The 20,327-nt window shown below is 39.3% G+C and overlaps 1 protein-coding gene and 1 long non-coding RNA gene across 5 annotated transcripts in view; one reads left to right on the top strand and one right to left on the bottom strand.

Moving 5' to 3' along the window:
• MYO5B (myosin VB) overlaps positions 1-9,180 on the top strand; it is a 363,462-nt gene extending 354,282 nt beyond the window's left edge. For all 4 annotated transcript variants that reach the window (XM_063639552.1, XM_055299641.2, XM_055299651.2 and 1 more), the window contains 2 exons: positions 1-81; positions 8,814-9,180. In XM_063639552.1, the coding sequence (XP_063495622.1) occupies positions 1-81; positions 8,814-8,966 (234 nt within the window). In that variant the 3' untranslated portion in view covers positions 8,967-9,180. The remainder of the gene's footprint in view (positions 82-8,813) is intronic.
• LOC129493498 (uncharacterized) overlaps positions 1-20,327 on the bottom strand; it is a 37,034-nt gene that overhangs the window by 15,547 nt on the left and 1,160 nt on the right. The window lies entirely within an intron of this gene.

The raw sequence follows: 20,327 nt of genomic DNA on the forward strand, positions 1-20,327 counted from the left end.
ATTGTCAAAATTTTAAATCTTTATACTCCCCTGAATGAATTTGAAGAACGGGTAACAGTGGCCTTTATAAGAACAATCCAGGTGAGTTTTAAAATAGTAATTTTATAAAGTCCAGTCTAAGACTATAAAGGAAATTGAAAATTTGGGTTTTAATCTTGCTTCTCTTTACTACTAAAATACTGGTTACATATATGTTAGGAAACCTTACTTTCCTAGGCTTTCTACTTAGACAAACATGAACCATATCACCCATGAGTAACTATTTACACACAGAAAACTCAACTTTTATAATCTCTGCCTCTCAGATTATAGACATAGTTTAAGCATTATTTCATTTGCCACTAGCATGTTACTGAACTATTAGCGCCAAATGGAATTAACAACGTCAGCAGAATATCAGCCCTAACCATAAATGGAACTAAGAAATGTTCTTTAAAGAAAACAATTTGAGCTCTTAAATCTTTGTCTAAGACTTATGATACAGGCCAGGCACGGTGCCTCATGCCTGTAATCCCAGCACTTTGGGAGGCCGAGGCAGGGGGATCACGAGGTCAGAAGATCAAGACCATCCTGGCTAACACGGTGAAACCCCATCTCTACTAAAATACAAAAAATTAGCCGGGCGTGGTGGTGGGCGCCTATAGTCCCAGGTACTCGGGAGGCTGAGGCAGGAGAATGGCTTGAACCTGGGAGGCAGAGCTTGCAGTGAGCCGAGATCACGCCACTGCACTCCAGCCTGGGCGACAGAGTGAGACTGTGTCTCAAAAAAAAAAAAGACTTACAATATTTGCTTTTAGGAAAATGCTTGCAAGAAAACGTATTAGGGAAAACAGTTATTTAAATCTGTCTTTTCCTAAGATGATGGGAATGTTTTACTTAAAGATGAGCTTCCTCAAGCCGAGCCCAAGGTGATGGCTGAGTGCCTGACCTTTGCATGTGATAGTAACTGTGACAGTGTTGGAATGATGGTCATGTCGCAGTGATTCAGAAAACAGGCCACACTTCTCCCATGATTACCTGTGGGGAGCACCTCAGGGGAGACATAGCACTCCCTCAAACTTTTAAATGACCTTGTTGGCCAGTGAAATGATGTTGACACGAAACAAGGATTAAAAAGGGGTTCAGGGGGAAGTGATCAGAGGGAGAGTCAGGAAAAAGGGAACCAAATGGAGGTTTATCAAAGACTGAAGAAACGTGAGGAAACATGGAGCTTTGTACAAGAACCTGTTCCCTTTGGAATACTCCTGGGATTTTATTTGGAGCTCCTTACAGTGTTTCAGTGTAGATCCAGAGATTTAGAGAGCCCTGAAAAGAGCTAAAAAGGGGTTTGAAAAGAGCCAAGGCAAAAAAAAAAAAACAAAACCTAAATGAACTTTAGCCCAGCATCTAAGTAGGGAACAGAGGCCAACAGAGGGAACGTCTGGGAAGGGGTGCCTAGTCAGACTAAAGGTTGTTCTCCTAAGGGCAATGACAGAAACACAGTTGATTGTTAAAGACACAGGCCACAGAGCAGGGCAGGCAGAGTGAGTCCCTACTTACCAACATGAATATAACAACGGGGTTGTGGGTGGCGCTGACAGAAAGGATCCTGTTGGGATGCTCATAGTCAGCTGCTGAATGGGAAGAGTTTGATGACAGAAGCCACTGAGATACCTGACCCTGGACCCGTTATATGGATTTTTATGGAGGGCTGATAATTTACACAAAAGTGCAAGTTTAGAAAGTCTTGTTTGGTTTTGAATATCTGAGACACACATTAGAGGGAGAACTATAACTGCTCATAAATCGGCAACCCCACTGTTTGTGAGAATTCAGGTTAAAAAAATATATGCCAAATCATACTGCAGGTTTATTGGATCAAGGACAAAGAAAAATATAATGGAGGTTAAGCCCAAATATTCTCTCGAAGTTTGTATAGTCAGATTCTGAATCTTCCTCAGTAATCAATTTCAGTGTCTCGCAGTTCTAGCAAAATATTTTTTTCACGAGCTATAGCTTTATGTTCTGTTTCTACCTATACAATGCTCAGAAGAAATGGTGAATGATCAGTCCCACCCTCCTACATTTGAACTCACATGTATGATAAAGACAAGTTACTTGTTAAAGCAAACCATTGCTTGGGCGCTATGGGCTTTTTATAGCTTTGTACTGACCTTTAAAAATGTAAATTTGAAGTTGCTAAACTCACCAAAGCATTCACAGGAGGATTTCTGTGAAATGATCACCTTGTATATTTTAATTGATTAAACGTATGCATGCCTTTTGCTGTTGAATTGTGATAATATAGGTAATATTTCACTTTCTTTTCCCATTTTTATACTCTCTAAAATTTCTTCAAACCCTTTAGGTAGTGAAGTCTACTGTCACATCTAACTAATGTGGAGAAATACAAGGGCCCTTAAGTGCTACAAAGATGACTTTTTTTCCCAGAGCCTCCTGCCATTTCACATTTTACATACATATGCCATGTGATAGGTTCGTGATAATAAACACAGCAAACCTCAGAGTGGGCTGTGTATGAGCTGTCAACAATCCCAGAGAATCATTCTGCCAGGCCACACCAGAGCCATCATTGAGTATCTTGAATTAGTGAGGCTACTTGCTTATTCCTCCCTAAATACCTTTCTCTCCTTTAAACTTCTCTCCCATTATTTCAGACCTCTTTTTCAAATGATTAAAATTACTTTAAAATTTTGGCCCATCTTTCCAGATGCCAAACACATGGGTACTGGAAATTTAAGTCATGCTTTCTATTCATAATTCAGGTAATGGATGAAAACGTGGGCAATTCTAGATTCCCCTGCCACTATAGAGCCATCTTACAATGCCATGCTCCAACTGACTTCATTCTGTAATCCGATTTCCGAGCACTTTTCAAATGCTGCTATGTATTTACTGACCATGGCCTGTTTCAAGGTTTAAGAAAAATAAATTGTGTTTTCACAAAATCAGGATATATTGATTTTCCTTTTTGGCAATACTCCCACAGTTAACCCTATTGACTTTTGTAAAAGTACAGCTTCTACCAGCAGTTCATGGTTCAGAGGTCAATGGTTAATGCACGGGCATGAGGAACAAAGGAGCATATTATAAAACTGATAACAGCAAATACAGCACTTACTATGTGCCAGTGATGGTACTCTGTGTTCTTTACACCTGTTAACTCTTTTAATCCTCACAACCTTATGAGAAGGGTACTCTTCCCCATCCCATGGTTTTGGGGTATGTGTGTTCCATTTTAACCATTTTTAAGTGTATAGTTCAGTGGTGTTAAGTATATTCACAATATTACATAACCATCACCACTATTTCCAAAATTCTTTCATCATCCTAAACAGAAACACTACCCATTTGGGCGAATAATATTCTCCCTTCCCTTCAACCCTGGGTAGGCTTCTGTATGTACATTATATGTAAATTCTAGATATCACATATAAGTTGAGTCATACAATATTCTTTCGGGTCTGGCTTATTTCACTTAGGTTCTCAAAGGTCATCCATGTTGTAGCATGCATAAGAACTTCATTTATTTTTTTAGTGACTAATATTCCCTTTATATATCCCATTCCATCTATTCATTGGTTGATGGAAACTGCACTGTTTCTACCTTTTGGCTATTGGGAATCATGCCGCTATGAACATTGTTGCACAAGAGCAGAGATCCATTTTTCAGTTCTTCGGGGCATATATTTAGAGGCAGAATTACTGGGTCATATGGTAACTCTATATTTAACTTTTTGAAGAACCTCAAACTTTTCCACAGCAGCTATAGCATTTTACATTCCCACCAGCAATGCATGAGAGTTCCAGTTTCCCCGCATCCTCACCAACACTTGTGATTTTCCAGCTTTTTAAAATTATAGCCATCTTAATGGGTGTGAAGTGGCATATCATTGTGGTTTGGATTTGTATCTCTCTGATGACTAGCATCTTTTCATGTGCCTATTGGCCATGTGTGTATCTTCTCTGCAGAAATATATATTCCAGTCTTTAATTCATTTTTAAATTAGATTATTGTCTTTTTGGTATTGAGTTGTAGGAGTTATTTGTATAATCCGGACATTAAATCCTTATGGGATATGATTTGCAAGTATTTTCTCCCATTCTGTGGGTTGTCTTTTCACTTTCTTGATAGAGTCCTTTGATGCAGGAGTTTTAAATTTTGAGGATGTCCAATCTATGTATATTTTTTTGTTTCCTATGCTCTTGATGTCATTTTTAAGAACCATAAATACTTTCCCCTATGTTTTCTAAGAGTTTTACAGATTTAGCACCCTTTAAGTTTTTGATCCATTCTGAGTTAATTTTTGTATATGGTATAAGGTGAATGTCCCACTTCATTTTTCTGTATGTGGCTATCCAGTTGTCTCAGCACCATTTGTCAGACAGTGCCCTTTCCCTCATTGAATGGACTTGGCACCCTTGTCAAAAATCAATTGACCAAAAATATGAGGGTTTTTTTTTTTTTCTGGGCCCTTATATTCTATTGGTCTATATGTCTGTCTGTATACTCAGTACCATAGCTTTGATTCCCATAGCTTTGTAAAACTTTTCAAATGGGAAGTGTGAGTCCTCCAATTTTGTTTTCTTTTTTTTTTTTTTTTTTGAGACAGAGTCTCACTCCATCACCCATGGAGTGCAGTAGTGCAACCTTGGCTCACTGCAACTTCTGCCTCCCAGGTTCAAGCAGTTCTCCTGTCTCAGCCTCCCAAGTAGCTGGGATTATAGGCATGGCATGCACCACCATACCTGGCTAATTTTTGCATTTTTAGTAGAGATGGGGCTTCACCATGTTTGCCAGGTTGGTCTCAAACTCCCAACCTCAGGTGATCTGCCCACTTCAGCTTCCCGAAGTGCTGGGATTGCAGGCATGAGCCATTGCACCCAGCCAATTTTGTTATTTTTCAGGATTGCTTTGACTAGTCAAGATCCCTTGAAGTTTGATATGAATTTTAGGATTTTTTTAGATTTCTGTGAAAAACATCATTGGGATTTTGATAGGGATTGCATTGAATCTGTAGATTGCTTTATGTAGTATTGTCATCTTAAGTCTTCTAGTACATGAACATGGGGTGTCTTTCCATTTGTTTAGGTCTTGACTTTTTCAGAAGTCTTGCACCTTCTTGGCTAGATTTATTCCTAAGTATTTTATTCCTTTTGATGTTACCGTAAGTGGAATTGTTTTTCTTTCTGATTATTCATTACTAGTGAATAGAAATACAACTGATTTTTACATGTTGGTTTTTTATTATGTACTTTGCTGAATTCATTTATTAGCTCTAGCAATATTTGTGTGTGTGTGGATTCTTTTGGTTTTTCTACATGTAAGATATGTTGTCTGCAAAAGGATCATTTTAAATTGGCTGCCTCTTATCTCTTTTCTTGCATAATTGCCCTGGCTAGAACTATACTGTGGTAACAACAGGCATCCTTCTCTTATTCTTGATCTTAGAGGAAAAACTTTTTGAGTGTGATGTTTGTGATGTTAAATGTGGGGTTTTTACATATGGTCTTTATCATGGAGAGATTTATCTTTTTATCATAAAAAAAGTTGGATTTTGGCAAATGCTTTTTCTGCATCAGTTGAGATGATGTGGATTTTTTCCTCTTCATTCTGTTATTGTGGTATATTACATTGATTTTTATGTTGAACTAACCTTGCTTTCTGAAGATAAATCCTGCTTGGTCATGGTGTATAATCCTTTTAACCTTTTACTGAATTCAATTTGCTAGTATTTTGTTGAAGGGCTTTTACATCTGTATTGATAAGGGATGAATATAGTTTTGTTTTCTTACAGTGTCTTTATCTGGCTTTGATATTAGGGTTATACTGGCCTCATAGAATGAGTTAAAGTGTGCCTTCCTCTTTGATTTTTAGGAAGAGTTTGAGAACTGGTGTTAATTCTTCTTTAAATGTTTGATAGTCTTCACCAGTGAAGTCCATCTTGGGCTTTCCTTTGTTGGGAAATATTTAATTACTAATTCAATATCCTTGTTATAGGTCTATTCAGATTTTCTATTTCTTCTTAAATCAGTTTTGGTAGTTTGTGTGTTCCTGGGATTTTGTCCATTTCATCTAGGTTATCCAATTTGTTGGTGTTAAATTTTTCATAGTATTCTCTTATAATCCTTTTTGTTTCTGTAAAATTGGCAGTAATGTCCTCACTTTCATTTGTGATTTGCTAATTTCTCATTTTAGTCTTCCTGCACGCCTGTAATCCCAGCTACTTGGGGGGCTGAGGCAGGAGAATCACTTGAACCTGGGAGGCGGAGATTACAGTGAGCAGAGATCACAGCATTGTGCTCCAGCCTGGGCGACACAGCAAGACCCTGTCTAAAAAAAAAAAAATTGTCAATTTTTTGAACCAACTTTGATTTCGTTTGTTTTGGGTATTGTTCTATTCTCTATTTTTTCCATCTAATTTGTGTTACTTCATTTCTTCTAGGTTTAGGTTTAGGTTTAGTTTGCTCTTTTTCTGATTCCTTAAGGTATACAGTTAGGTTATTGATTTGAGATTTTTTTTTAATGTAGACATTTACAGCTACAAACTTTTTAGCACTATGTTTATCCCATCCCATAAGCTTTGGTTTGTTATATTGTCTAATTCCCCCTGTGATTTCTTTAGTCCATTGGCTATTTAAGAACTTATTGTTTTCCATATATTTGTGGATTTTGCAGTTTTCTTTCATTTATTGATTTATAGTTTCATTCCATCCTAATCAGAAAAAATATTTTATAAGGCTTTAATATTTTAAAATTTATTCAGACTTGTTTGAATATTGGAGGCTGTTCCATATGCATTGAGAAGAATGTGTATGCTGCTAAGTGGGGTGTTCCATATGTGTTTGTTAGGACTAATTGGTTTATAGTGTTGTTCATGGCCTCTATTTTCTTATTGATCTTCTATCTGGTTCTATCCATGATTAAAAATGGGGTATTGAAATGTCCAACCATTACTGTAGAACTATTCTCCCTTAAAGTCTGTCAATTCTCCCTTCAGATATTTTGGGGTTCTGTTGCTAGATGCAGATGTTTATTATATCTTCTTGATGAGTTGAACCTTTTATTAAAATATAATGTCCTTCTTTGTCTCTGGAAATGACTTAATTTTCTCCTTCATTCTTGAAGGGTAGTTTTGCCAGATTTAGAATTCTTAGCAGACAAGATTTTTTCCTTTCAGGATTTGAATTGTGTCATCCCACTGCCTCCTAGCCTCCATGGTTTCTGATGAAAAAACAGCTGTTAATCTTATTTGAGGATACCTTATACAGTCAGCCCTCCATATCCACAGGTTCCATATCTGCAGATTCAGCCAACCACAAATTCAAAATTCAGTATTCACAGGATGCAGAACCTGTAGCTATGGAGGGACAACTTTTTCTATCTATGGGTTCTATAGGGCCAACTGCAGTACTTGCATATCCATGGATCTGGGTATCTGTGGGAATTCCGGGAACCAATCCCCCATGGATACTGAGGGACGACTGTATGTGACAAGTCACTTCTTTCTCACTGCCTTCAAGACTCCCTCTTTGTCTTAGGGTTTTGACAATTTAGTGTAATGTGTTTCACTGTGAATCTCTTTGCCTTTATCCTGCTTGGAGTTCATTGAGCTTTTTGGATGATTACATACATGTCTTTCATCAGATTTAGGAAGTTTCAGGCATTATTTCTTCAAATATTTTGTTGCCCCCTTCTTGCTCTTTTCCTTCTGGTACTCCTGTAATGTGTATGTTCATATACTTGATGGTGTCTGATAGGTCTGTTAGGCTCTGTTCATTTTTACCTCATTATTTTTATTTTCTTCTCAGACTGGATCATTTCAATTGCTTTATCTTCAAATTCACTGATCTTTTCTTCTGCCTGCTCAAGTCTACTGTTAAACTCCTCTAGTGAATTTTTCATTTCAGTTTTTGTACTTTTCCTAAAATTTATGGCTTCAAGTAGGAAGCAGGGAGGGGCTCTGTGCCTTTAAATTTTCCAGTTGATGCCACTAGTGGAAGCCATTGCATCCCAAGAAATGTCTAAACCAAGACAGGCATCTGCTGGGACCCACCAGATCAACCAAAGTGCACAACCCCAAATTTTTGGAGGACAAGGTCCCACTGCCTGCCCTGGCCAGCTAGCTACTCCAGGAATGTGGGCTGCTATCCCCATAGTTTCAGGGGAGCTGAAGAGAGGGGGATAGTAGCTGGGTCACACACACGGTTCCCTTAGCAAAGATTAGCAGCCTCTCCCTTTATCGATCGGTCTCCCGATTGTTATAAATGTCCAATCAAGTTCCAGAGTTACGAGATAGTTGACAATCACTGTTTCTAGTTTAAGGTAGCTTCAGTGGAGGGACCAATCCCTAGAGCTTCCTACTCTGCCATTTTATGTGATGTACTCTTCTCTCATACTACAGGTAAAGAAACTGAGGCATAAAAAAATTCAGGAATTTGCCCAGGGTGGTGCCAGGATTAGAGCTCAGCTGTCTACCTAAAAATAACCCATGCCCTTGGCCACTTCACTATAGTGCCTCTCCATATGGTTTGCACCTGAGATGTATTTTATATTCTCCCTTAGAAAATTTTTCAAAGAACGCTAGAATTGGGAGAGAGCTTACAGCCCTCTGATCTCCAAGAAGCCTAAGTCAGGGCTTCTCTCCCCACTAAATACCTCAAGGGTAAGGAGATGACATTCTCCTGGTCCTGAAGTTCTACCTAATTGTCTTAGAAATCTTTCCATGATATATGCCAAATCACTTTCGTGAATTCACTTAAACTGTACTTAGGGGTACTCAAACTTTACATGGTCTTATTCTTCCCCATAGGCACAACTACAAGAGCGGAATGACCCTCAGCAACTGCTATTAGATGCCAAGCACATGTTTCCTGTTTTGTTTCCATTTAATCCATCTTCTCTAACCATGGACTCAATCCACATCCCAGCATGTCTCAATCTGGAATTCCTCAATGAAGTCTGAAGATGCATGTTTCCAGCATTAGTTTGATTCCCAATGTGAGCAAGAAGGAAGTATATACAGTAAAGTAAATTCAAGGATCTGTTAAATCTGATAAAAGTAGATCAAATCAGAGATTGACAGCCTGTGGAGGGTGCTGAACTATACAGAATTAGACACAACTATGTCATTATTTTTTGTACGTACTGCTCAGAATAAAAACACTTGAAATATGGAAGATTTTAAGTTTGATTTCAGTCCAACACATATACATAATCTATAGACACCAAGCAGTCCCCATAGACATATAAAAGGTGCCAATTCTATAAAATGAAGCTGCCTAGTTTTGATCTTTGCATATAACTGGAGAATGTCCAAATTAAAATACCAAATATATATAAGTCACATAAATTGCCTTCAAAGGGCTTTCAACAAATAATGGTACTAATAACCATGATAATGGCGTACACTGACATTTCCCAAAGTTTTCAAACCATAGGTGTGGTTGAGTTTGTGGTGAGATGTTTTAAGAACAAAAATATGGGGATGAGACTTCTGAGAAATATTTACAAAATATTTTTTAATGGCTGATTATACAAAGACAGTGGTGTAACTGACCTCCAGACCAGACATTGTGAGTACTGGTTTCTGAAGCAAAATTAGAAGTGCCATTCCTCAGTGTGCTCAAACGCTTTTGTGTAATCTTGGTTTAATGGAAGAGATTATTAAAATGCTGCTATCCCAAACTCCAAGTGAGAAAGATGGAAAAATATTTTGTTTCTGATGCTAGTCCATACACTTTCCAAGTCCCACAAAACTTTCACAAAAATGTATATAAGCTAAATATTAGAAAAGGATAACAACTTGTTTTATTTATAGGTGTAAAAACCAAACAAGTCAATATGAAAGCTTTAAATCTCTTACTACCATTAAGCCTCCAGTAAGAGCATCACATAATGCTCTACTATTCCAGAAACCAAATAGTAAAACAAACTAAAGTTCGCACATCAGATCATCTGAAAAACCTTCAAAAATAATCGGTTCAGGGATATTATACGAAAGTTTGGGTTTTATTTTTAAGAGAATAAAATGGCTTAGGTTAACTTTCCCTTTTCAGGTTATTTTCAACGTTTTTCAAATTGAGCACACAAAAAATTGTAAATATCTCTCCTACGAAATAAGGATTTTAAAAAAGTAATTCAGTAATATAACAGGCTTAGGCATTTGCTGCTCTTACAATTTTTTTTTAACTTGTTTTTGGATTCTTCAAAAGCAAGCATTCAATTGGAAACCCATATTCTTTCCACACTTTTTTTTTTACTGTCTTTTCCCTATCTCTTGATAGCAGTATGCTGTTCCCATAAAAATGGCATTTGCAAATCATAGAACAGCCTCTGTATTACATTGAGAAAATAAGATTTATCCATGAATTGGAAGTAGAACAGCCTGCCTCCACTCTCTTTTACTCAACCACCCAACTTAAAAGGCTCTTGGAAACACAGCACACTCTACACTACCTTCTGCACTGTGCCCTTAGAGCACAGCTTCCTCAGTCATTCTCTGCATCTCCTGGGGCTTAGTCCAGTCTTAGCCTGGGTTAAGACTGCTGACATTGTGTTCCAATCAGTTGTCACCGGCATTATCCCTTCTACATCCACATTAAACATGCCAGCTTCTCTTGGGCGTCTGCAGAGCTATGCCTTTTTCTTTCAGTTACAGTTACATAATCACTGACGTCCATGACACTTACCCGTGGATCCATGTGCTGACTTCATTTAGAAGGCCAATCTAACACAACTGGGTTTGTGGCTACCTCTTTAAAGTTGTTTGTGAAGTATAATTTGCTTTTTAATGCACTTTAGTTTGAAAGTGAGTCTCTTATGTAAGGACTGTCCTTAAAAGACCAAAAATGCCTTGTTAGAGTGTTAAGGAGTTTTGACATGCAGTGGTTCCACAAACACAGTGGCTTACTATCCTTATATACTGTCTTACACCATCATTCTCTCCATCTCTCTTGGTCACTACTCTCTGCTGTCACTGGTTAATCACTAGGTGCCAAGAGCTTACTGAATAAAAGCTTGGCAATTAGAATAAATGGGGAGGGAAGGACCTTATGAATAGTCCATTTAGCCTAAGAAATGGCAGATTTACTTCTTCTCTTCCAAAAGATAAAGGTATATCCTGGAATTGTACTTAAAACTTATAGATGACTAACAAATACATACTTTATATGTAGTTAATATTTAGATCTGTCTTATTTAATACTTGGAGGCTAGAAGAAGCATCTTTAGGGGAACTGTATAATCTTTTGTTAGCATTTTCTCTGCATTTTTAAAAATCATTTCAATTCAAACATTTATTAGTGTCATGAAATCAGTAATGACTCTTAACAATTCAACATAAAGGTTTGAACTCTGCATTAGATGTCTCTTTGATTTTTTAATATTTAAAATTTATTTGACATTTTTCTCACCAGGTGCCTTTAGCTGTTACTAAGATAACTGACTTATCAACTGTTTCTCTGAAATAAGTGTTGCTGTGGGAATAATTTTAATGTTCAATGTGATATCATGGGGGAGTTTTGTCTTTTAAAACATTAGAAGCATTTTAAATATTAAGAGTCAAATATTTATAGATCAAAAACTTGTGTTTTAAGTATTATACGGGACCTGTTTACTTATAGTAAATGTGTATGTACACATGAATTGTTGCTGAAGCTGACAAGCATATTACATACATGCATTTTCCCTGTGCCCTCATAGTTGCAGTTAGAGTTCCAATACCTGTAGGCTTGCCTGGGAGGCAGATTAGACCTAAAAGGAGATGTTTTTCCCCTTTCCATGAAGCTTGTCAGTGGGAGTTGCTTCCTTTGATTTCCCTAGAACTAAATTTTAAGGCTTTTGTAAAAACAAAACTAGGAGCTTGGAAGAGTTAAAAATCAACGCTGCTACCATCAATTCATCAAATATTTACTTAGAGCTTTCATACATTAAGACCCCAGTAACCAATAAATTAGAATTCATTTCTGCTGCATAAAGTAAATTTTCATACACTTGACCTACGAAGACAGTAAGGGTGTCCTAAATTGAGGCATTTGTATAATGCCTACATAACTAAATGGTCACTAAAATGGGACAGCATGGGGCAAGACCTTGTAGTTCTTCACAGAATATTTGTGGTCAGTTTCTCCAGTTAATTTGCTGCATGAGCCAAATAACCATAATTCACTTTTTATACCCACTGGTGCCATAATTAGAGAATTAGAGGGTGTAGACAGAGGTTAATGCCAATGACACAGGACAGAGCTTTTTTTTTTATTACAAAGGTCATTAGATACAAAAGATTGTTTTTCAAAAATTTCTAATTCTAACAAAGGGGATCAATCAAATGAAACTAAGCTACTTTCTAAAGTGACACTGTATCAGAATACTCCAGATTTGAATATAACATTTTGCCACCAACTGACGTTTAGATGAAGGACTGCCTCTCTGAAAGAGTTCAGATCATATTCAAGGGTGAATCTAACACCATAGAAGAAAGACTGCTGATGAAAATATTTTTCCACTTTGCACAAATCTGTAAACTACACCTTTGTTTATAGAAAAATGCTTGTAATAGTCACTGTTATATTTAGCTGTGGATAAAAATTTGTGGAAATAAATACTTTTGAATAAAGTGGTGTGCCAAATATAAATGAAATTTAAAACTCTGCAGCTACAGGTTGACAAAGTTTCTTTGTAATGCTCTCTTGAGAAGCTTCATTATGGGGCCTATATTCTAATACGTGTCACGATCGTTTAAACCAGAGGTCAGCATCTTACAGTCCAAAAGTTGGGGGCAGGGAGAAACTCTCAGATAAAAAGGCTTATTGAGCAATTACTTTAAAGCGATGGAATTAAAGGCAGTTTTGGCGTAGGCAAAGACAAGTAGATCAATGAAACAGAATAGGGAGTGCAAGGATAGGCCCAATCCTATGTGTAACATAGCATACGGTAGAGATGGCATGAAAAATCGGTGGGAAAATAGTCACAAGATCTGTATGGAGGAATTTGTAAAATATAAGTGAAAAACAATGACAACATTAAAATGGAGAAATAATTAGGTACAAGGACTCAAAGACTCCATACCACTAAAAGTTTTTTGTCCTCAAGTTGATCTATAGATTAAAAATCAAAATTTCAACTGTTTCTATGTGAAAACTGACAAGCTCATTATAAGATTTATATGGAAGAACAAAGGCCCATGGATAAGGAAGACCCTCCTTGAGAAAGTGGGAAGCTCTCCTTAGCAGGCATTGAGACTTACAAAATTTCAGTAATTAAGATGTGTGAGAATGACAGACATGGAAAATTTTTTTTTTTTTTTGAGACAGAGTTTCACTTTTGTTGCCCAGGCTGGAGTGCAATGGCACAATCTCAGCTCACTGCAACCTCCGCCTCCCAGGTTCAAGCGATTCTCCTGCCTCAGCCTCCCTAGTAGCTGAGATTACAGACATGTGCCACCATGCCCAGCTAATTTTGTATTTTTAGTAGAGACGAGATTTCTCCATGTTGGTCAGGCTGGTCTCAAACTCCTGACCTCAGGTAATCTGCCCGCCTCGGCCTCCCAAAGTGCTGGGATTATAGGCGTGAGCTACCGCATCTGGCCCTGGACATGGAAAAATTGACCAGTGGAACAGAACAGCCCAGAAACTGAGCATCTATATGGAAATACTGATACATTTTTTTCTTAAGTAGGAGCACACATCAAAACCACCTGGAAATCTTTAAAAAAATTTACACCCAAATTTATGGAATAAGACATCTCCAGAGATGGTGCCCTTCCACACCCATTGTTAACCTGACCCACCTAAAAATATACAAGAAGACATCCCCAGGGATAGTGCCCTTAAGCACCCATCATTGGAGACCACTATTGAAATATTTGATGATCCAGAAGAATGGTCACAGTATAATTAGTCCTCAACATCACTGATAGGTTCTAGGAAACCATGCGTATAAACAAAATGACATAATGACACCAATTTTAACATAAGCTAGTTGATATAAACAGTTCCTACAGCATATTTATGGTCATACAAACATCACCAAATTTTTTTTTTTTTTTTTTTTTTTTGAGGTGGAGTCTTGCTCTGTTGCTCAGGCTGGAGGGCAATGGCAAGATCTCAGCTCACTGCAAACTCTGCCTCCTGGGTTTAAGTGATTCTCCCTCCTCAGCCTCCTGAGTAGCTGGGATTACAGGCATCCGCCACCATGCCTGGCTAGCTTTTTTGTATTTTTATTGAGATGGGGTTTCACTATGCTGTCCGGGCTGGTCTCAAACTCCTAGGCTCCAGTGATCTGCCTGCCTCAGCCTCCCTAAGTGCTGGAATTACAGGTATGAGCCACCATGCCCAGCCAAAACATCAACAAACTTCTAAATAAAGACCAAAACACTTCTAGAATTAAACACTGAAATGAAAGCTATACATACATTTAAGAAAGATTAATAAAAACAAATGAGAAAGCTGCCCATTTATCCCATTTGAGAGTCACTGAGGGCCCACCTCTCCTGGCAGCTCAGGGTGCCAGGCAGGCACCAGGCCTGGACAGGACCCCATCCTGTCACTGGGTGTGCTCACAAACCCCCACTCAGACTAGGATCACTTAGACACATCCATTCACCTCACGTACACAGCTTTGGGACATGGAGGGAAACTGGAGAATCCAAAGAAAACAGTCACGGGGATCTCACCAGTGGGACGTATCCATGTCTGTATGAATGAGGCAGCAGCCTCAATTCTTGCCACCTCAGAAGAAAGAATTTGAGGGGGCGTACAGCAGAAGGAGGGACCAAGGCAAGTTTTAGAATAGGAGTGGAAAGGCAGGAAAGTACACTTGGAAGAGGGCCAAGTGGGTGACTTGAAAGAGTCAAGAGCATGGTTTAACTTCTTGACTTGGGGTTTTATATGTTGGCCTACTTCTGAGGTCTTGCGTTACTTCTCTCAACTCCTGAGATCTTGTCAGGAAGTGGCTGATCACCAGTTTCACGTGTTTTCTATCGGGAGACTGCCTTTCTCTGACGCTGGCTGCGACCAGTGACTACTTTAGAAAGACAGTTAACAACTGCCTTGACCACCACTGGATGGTCACCCGATGCTCCTGGTGTGTGTGTGGAGCGGGGAGCTCTCTCCTGCCCTGCTCATGCCTGACTAGCTACCCACTGTAACAGGGAGAACCTGCACACTCCACACCCACAGTGGCCCTGGCCAGGAGGCAATTTTTTTCTCACCAACATTATGTCAAAATGACGATGAATGAAACAATGTTATGTAGAGACCTGCTGTATACTATGCAGTGAAAAGTTGACTTTTGAACCCACCTTCCAGCCTAAAGATGGATTCACTTTTTGAGTGGCTGACCAAAGAATACCCTCACTTGAGGAAAGCCTTCAGCTCATTCTCAAAGAGGTTTAGTCCTAGCTTCAAAGCCTCAACAGGAAAACCACATTTGAAAAGAAGCAAACTTCATACAGGATACACTTAGTAACAGTTCAGAAAGAGAAAAGCAGTCTGACTTTCAGGAACTGATCTGAAACTCAGAGCTAGGCCTGGGTCATGCTAGAAGCTGGCCTGGTCCTCTCTGCTGGGCCGCGTTGTTCTTTTGCTATGAACAACCTTATAAAACACCAATATCAGATGTGGGCACTCTGTGACTACACTAAAGTAATATGAAACAAGACTGTAATTTTGCCCAGGCACAAAAACAAGATCACTGTGTAAACTATGTAACACCAAATATGCCCTGTCCCAGGTAATCTGAGGGACTGTAGCTGCTTTCCCGGGTGCAGCTTGAGCCTAGCTCTAATTGGCCCTCCTTCAGGATAAGATGATACTGTGACAGTTAAAATTAGTCGTCAACTTGATTGAAGGATGCCTAGATAGCTGGTAAAGTATTGTTCCTGAGTGGGTCTGTGAGGTTGTTGCCAGAGGAAATTAACATTTGAGTCGGTGGCCTGGGAGAGGAAGACCCACCCTCAGTGTGGGTGGGCACCATGCAATTGGCTGCCAGTGCAGCTAGAACAAAGTGGGTGGACGAAGGTGGGATAAGCTGGCTTGCTGAGTCTTCTGGCTTTCATCTTTCTCCCATGCTGGATGCCTCCTTCCATTCCTCCTGCCCTTGGACATCAGACTCCAGGTTCTTCAGCCTTTGGACCCTTGGACTTACACCAATGGCTTGCCAGGGGCTCTCGGGCACCCTTTGGCCACAGACTGAAGACTGCACTGTTGGCTTCCCTACGTTTGAGGCTTTTGGACCCAGACTGAGCCATTCCTGGCTGAGCCTGCTGATGGCCTATTATGGGACTTCACCTTGTGATCCTGTGAGTCAATTCTCCTTAATAAACTCCCTCCCTCCCTTCCTTCCTTCCTTTCTTTCTTACGCTTTTTTTTTTTTTTTTTTTGAGACGGGGTCACAGAGTCTCGTTCTGTCACCAGACTGGAGTACAGTGACACGATCTTGGCTCACTGCAACCTCCACCTCCTGGGTTCAAGTGATTCTCCTGCCTCAGCCTCCCAAGTAGCTGGGACTACAGATGCGCGCCACCATGCCCAGCTAATTTTTGTATTTTTAGTAGAGACGGTGTTTCACCATGTTGGCCAGGCTTGTCTCAATCTCTTGACCTCGTGATCTGCCCGCCTCGGCCTCACAAAGTGCTGGGATTACAGGTGTGAGCCACTGCACCTGGCCTTAAACCCTCTTTCATATATACATATATCCTATTAGTTAGTCCCTCTGGAGAACCCTGAATAGTGCTGATACCCAAAGACTTGTCCCTACTTCCTGACAGTACCCAACCCAGAGTGAACCTGTACTTCCTTGGATCCTCCCCAAATCACCTAACCAAACCCCAAATCCTACCACCCTTTTACTGAGATGTGCTGCAGTACGCAAAGGCACACCCATGATGTGCAATCTCCCTTCTTCCAAAGAATATTAAACCAAACTTGTTCAACTATAGGTGTGTTTCTGGAGGTTTCTGGCTGGAAGGCAACAGAAGCATTGTCTCCTTCTACCAACATTAGTATTTTGCAGAGTAAACTTAGATCCAAGGAAGATTTGCCTAAGGTTATGCTACTAAATGAAAGTTGAGCCAAAGATATAGACACTGCAAATAACTTTCAGACAAGTAGAGAAAAAAGAAAAAGAAGTATCTATCATGTTTGAGACAGTGCCTTAGGGTTACTGGAAACACATCAAGATTTAGGGTAAACTTAACATGAGGGAGTTTGGCAAATTGGTGTCTTTATTACTTCCTGTCTACATTCCCTTAGAATAGGTAGCTAGGCAGACTTGAGCAGGGCAGGAGAAAACCTCCCCCACCCCACCCCGCCCAGGAATGTCAAGCGACTATCAGGTGATGGTCAGGCAAGTTGTTAAACTATCTAAAATAATCATTGGTCTCAACTGGTGTCAAGGAAAGACATTCTCCCAATAGATGGAAAATACTAGAATCTGGTGATCAGCAGCTCCTGGATAAGATTTTGGGAGAGTGGGCTCAAACATGCTCACTAAGAGGCAAAATGCTGGAGTTTAACTGGTATATGAGCTTCCTCTAGGAACAAGACTGGTAAGGGAAGAATGTCTCCAGTGAGTATGTGCACAATTTCAGTAAACACACTGCACATGCCGCCCCTCCCAAGTGCTGGCAGGCCACTGAGCATGCGGACAGCCCACCCCAAGGGAAAAATTGGAAGAAGTAATGCAAGGCCTAGAACCGTACCAATGTATCAATCCCCAAATCAAGGATCAGGTGGCACAGCTGAATCTCTCAAGTTGCCCACTTGGCCCTCTTCCAAGTGTACTTTACTTACTTTTATTCCTGCTCTAATACTTCTTAATAAACTCTCACTCCTGCTCAAAAACTTGCCTCTGTCTCTCACTCTGCCTTATGCTTCTTTCCTTTGAGGAGGCAAGAAGTGAGTTGCTGCAGGCCAGTACGGATTTGCCACTGCGAACAATTTCATTCATCTGATGTTCTTGCTTGGCAACTTGAACTTTCTGAAGAGTTAGTATTTGTTGTAAGAATAAAACCACACTCAACATTTGCCTTCTAATTAACAAAAATTGAAGTTATTTCCAAAGCAATTAGATTAACAGTGAGCACACACATAATGTTCCAAACTACTCAAGATCAGCAAATTCACTTATCTCACTCATTCAGATTCATATACTCATTTTTAAAAGTTGTCCTACGCCCTACTGACTTCGTCAGCTTTCCCCAGTTTCCATTACCGAAACTTCTAAAGCCACTGCTGCTTAAGCCACTGTCAATTTTTAGTGTTATAGGAAAGCAGGAGAAACTGTGTTTAAACGTAGGAAAATAAGTATAGAAATGATAATATTGCATTTCTAAAAATACTGAGAGTTAAATGTCTAAAAGTAGAACAATAACTTTACATCTCATGAAAGACTCCACATCTAGACAAAAATTATAACAATTTTAATATACATATTAAAATTACAAGAATACATACCTGCTTAAACATGATGTAAACCTGAAAAGGACTAAATATTTTCAAAAATAACTTGTTTCAAGCAATTTTGTAGCTTACGTGAAGGGCATTTTTTCTCCCAACTTCTATTTTGAAAGAGTTAAAACCTACAGAAAAGTTGCAAAAATAGAAGAATGTGGTACACACCTGTAGTCCCAAGCTACTCAGGAGGCTGGGACAGGAGGATCCCTTAAGCCCAGGAGTTTGAGGCCAGCCCTGGCAACATAGCAAGTAAGACTCTCCTCTTAGAAAAAGAATAATGGGCCAGGTGCAGTGGCTCGCGCCTCTAATGCCAGCACTTTGGGAGGCCGAGGTGGGCAGATCACCTGAGATCAGGAGTTTGAGACCAGCCTGGCCAACATGGCGAAACCCTGTCTCTACTAAAAATACAAAAATTAGCCAGGCAGGGTGGCAAGCGCCTGTAATCCCAAATAATCGGGAGGCTGAGGCAGGAAAATCTCTTGAACCTGGGAGGCGGAGGTTGCAGTAAGCGGAGATCATGCCACTGCACTCTAGCCTGGGCAACAAAGCAAGACTGTCTCAAAAAAAAAAAAAAAAAGAAAAAGAATAATGAACAACTGTATATTCTTCATTTGGATTCCCCTGTTGGTAATATTTGGCCACATTTGCTTTATCTTTATCTGCCAGTGTATAGTCATGCACTATCTTTCCTATGTTTAGATGCACAAATACTTATTATTGTGCTGCAACTGCCTACAGCGTTCAGTACAGTAAAATGCTATACAGGTTTGTAGCCTAGGAGCAATAGGCTGTACCATATAGCCTAGGTGTGTAGTAGGCTCTACCATCGAGGTTTGTGTAAGTGAAATCTGTGATGTTCACACAATGATGAAATCGCCTAATAGCACATCGTTCAGGATGTATTCTCATGGTTAAGCAACACATAACTATATATATATAAATGCATTTTTTCCAGTCATTTGAGAGTTAGTTGCAGGCCTCATGATTCTTCAACTCCATATATTTCAGTATGTATTTCTTAAGAACAAAGGACAATCTCCTACATAACTACAATATAATTATCATGATCAGGAAACTTAATGTCAATATTACCATGTCATCTATAATTTATGTTTCTCCAATTTCCCAATACTGTCTTTTAGAGTTTTTTTTTTTGACCCAGGTTTTAATTAAGGATCTCATACAATATGTGTCACATCTCTAGTCTCCTTTAATGTGATACTATTCCTATTTTAGCCATTTTTTGTTGTTCACCACACTGATGTTTTTAAAGAGTTCAGGTCAGTTGTTTTGCGGAATGTACCTCCATGTGGATTTGTCTCATTGTTTCCTTATAATTAGATTCAGGCCAGATGTTTTCAGGAGAAATTCTACGCAAGTGAGATTGTGCTGTCGCTGTAGCAAAGGGAGCGCATGATGTCAGTTTGTCCCTTTATCGGTGATGGGACACCATTACTTCATAATTTGGTGAAGTAATACCCGCAAGATTTCTCCATTGTAAAGGTACCCTTTCTTCTTCATGAGACTTGGAGACTATGTCAATATTCTCTCATATATTTACATGTTTTAATATATGTAAACCTTTCACTGAATGGTTTTAGAATCCACTCATTAGTGACATTTCCAATTAGAGAAAACACAGTACATCTATAAAGACCTACTGATGGTGATCTGCAGTGGGAAGTTGTGATACTTAACCTTTCTTAAATATGTGGAGGGCAAATTGAATAGAAAACTGTGTACAAAAATGAACACTCTATACATGAGCTTTTTTTTTGAGACGGAGTCTTACTCTGTCACCCAGGCTGGAGGGCAGTGGCGCGATCTCCGCTCACTGCAAGCTCTGCCTCCCAGGTTTACGCCATTCTTCT

This window comes from Symphalangus syndactylus, chromosome 1 (genome assembly GCF_028878055.3).
Source record: "Symphalangus syndactylus isolate Jambi chromosome 1, NHGRI_mSymSyn1-v2.1_pri, whole genome shotgun sequence".
NCBI classification, from domain to species: Eukaryota; Metazoa; Chordata; class Mammalia; order Primates; family Hylobatidae; genus Symphalangus; species Symphalangus syndactylus.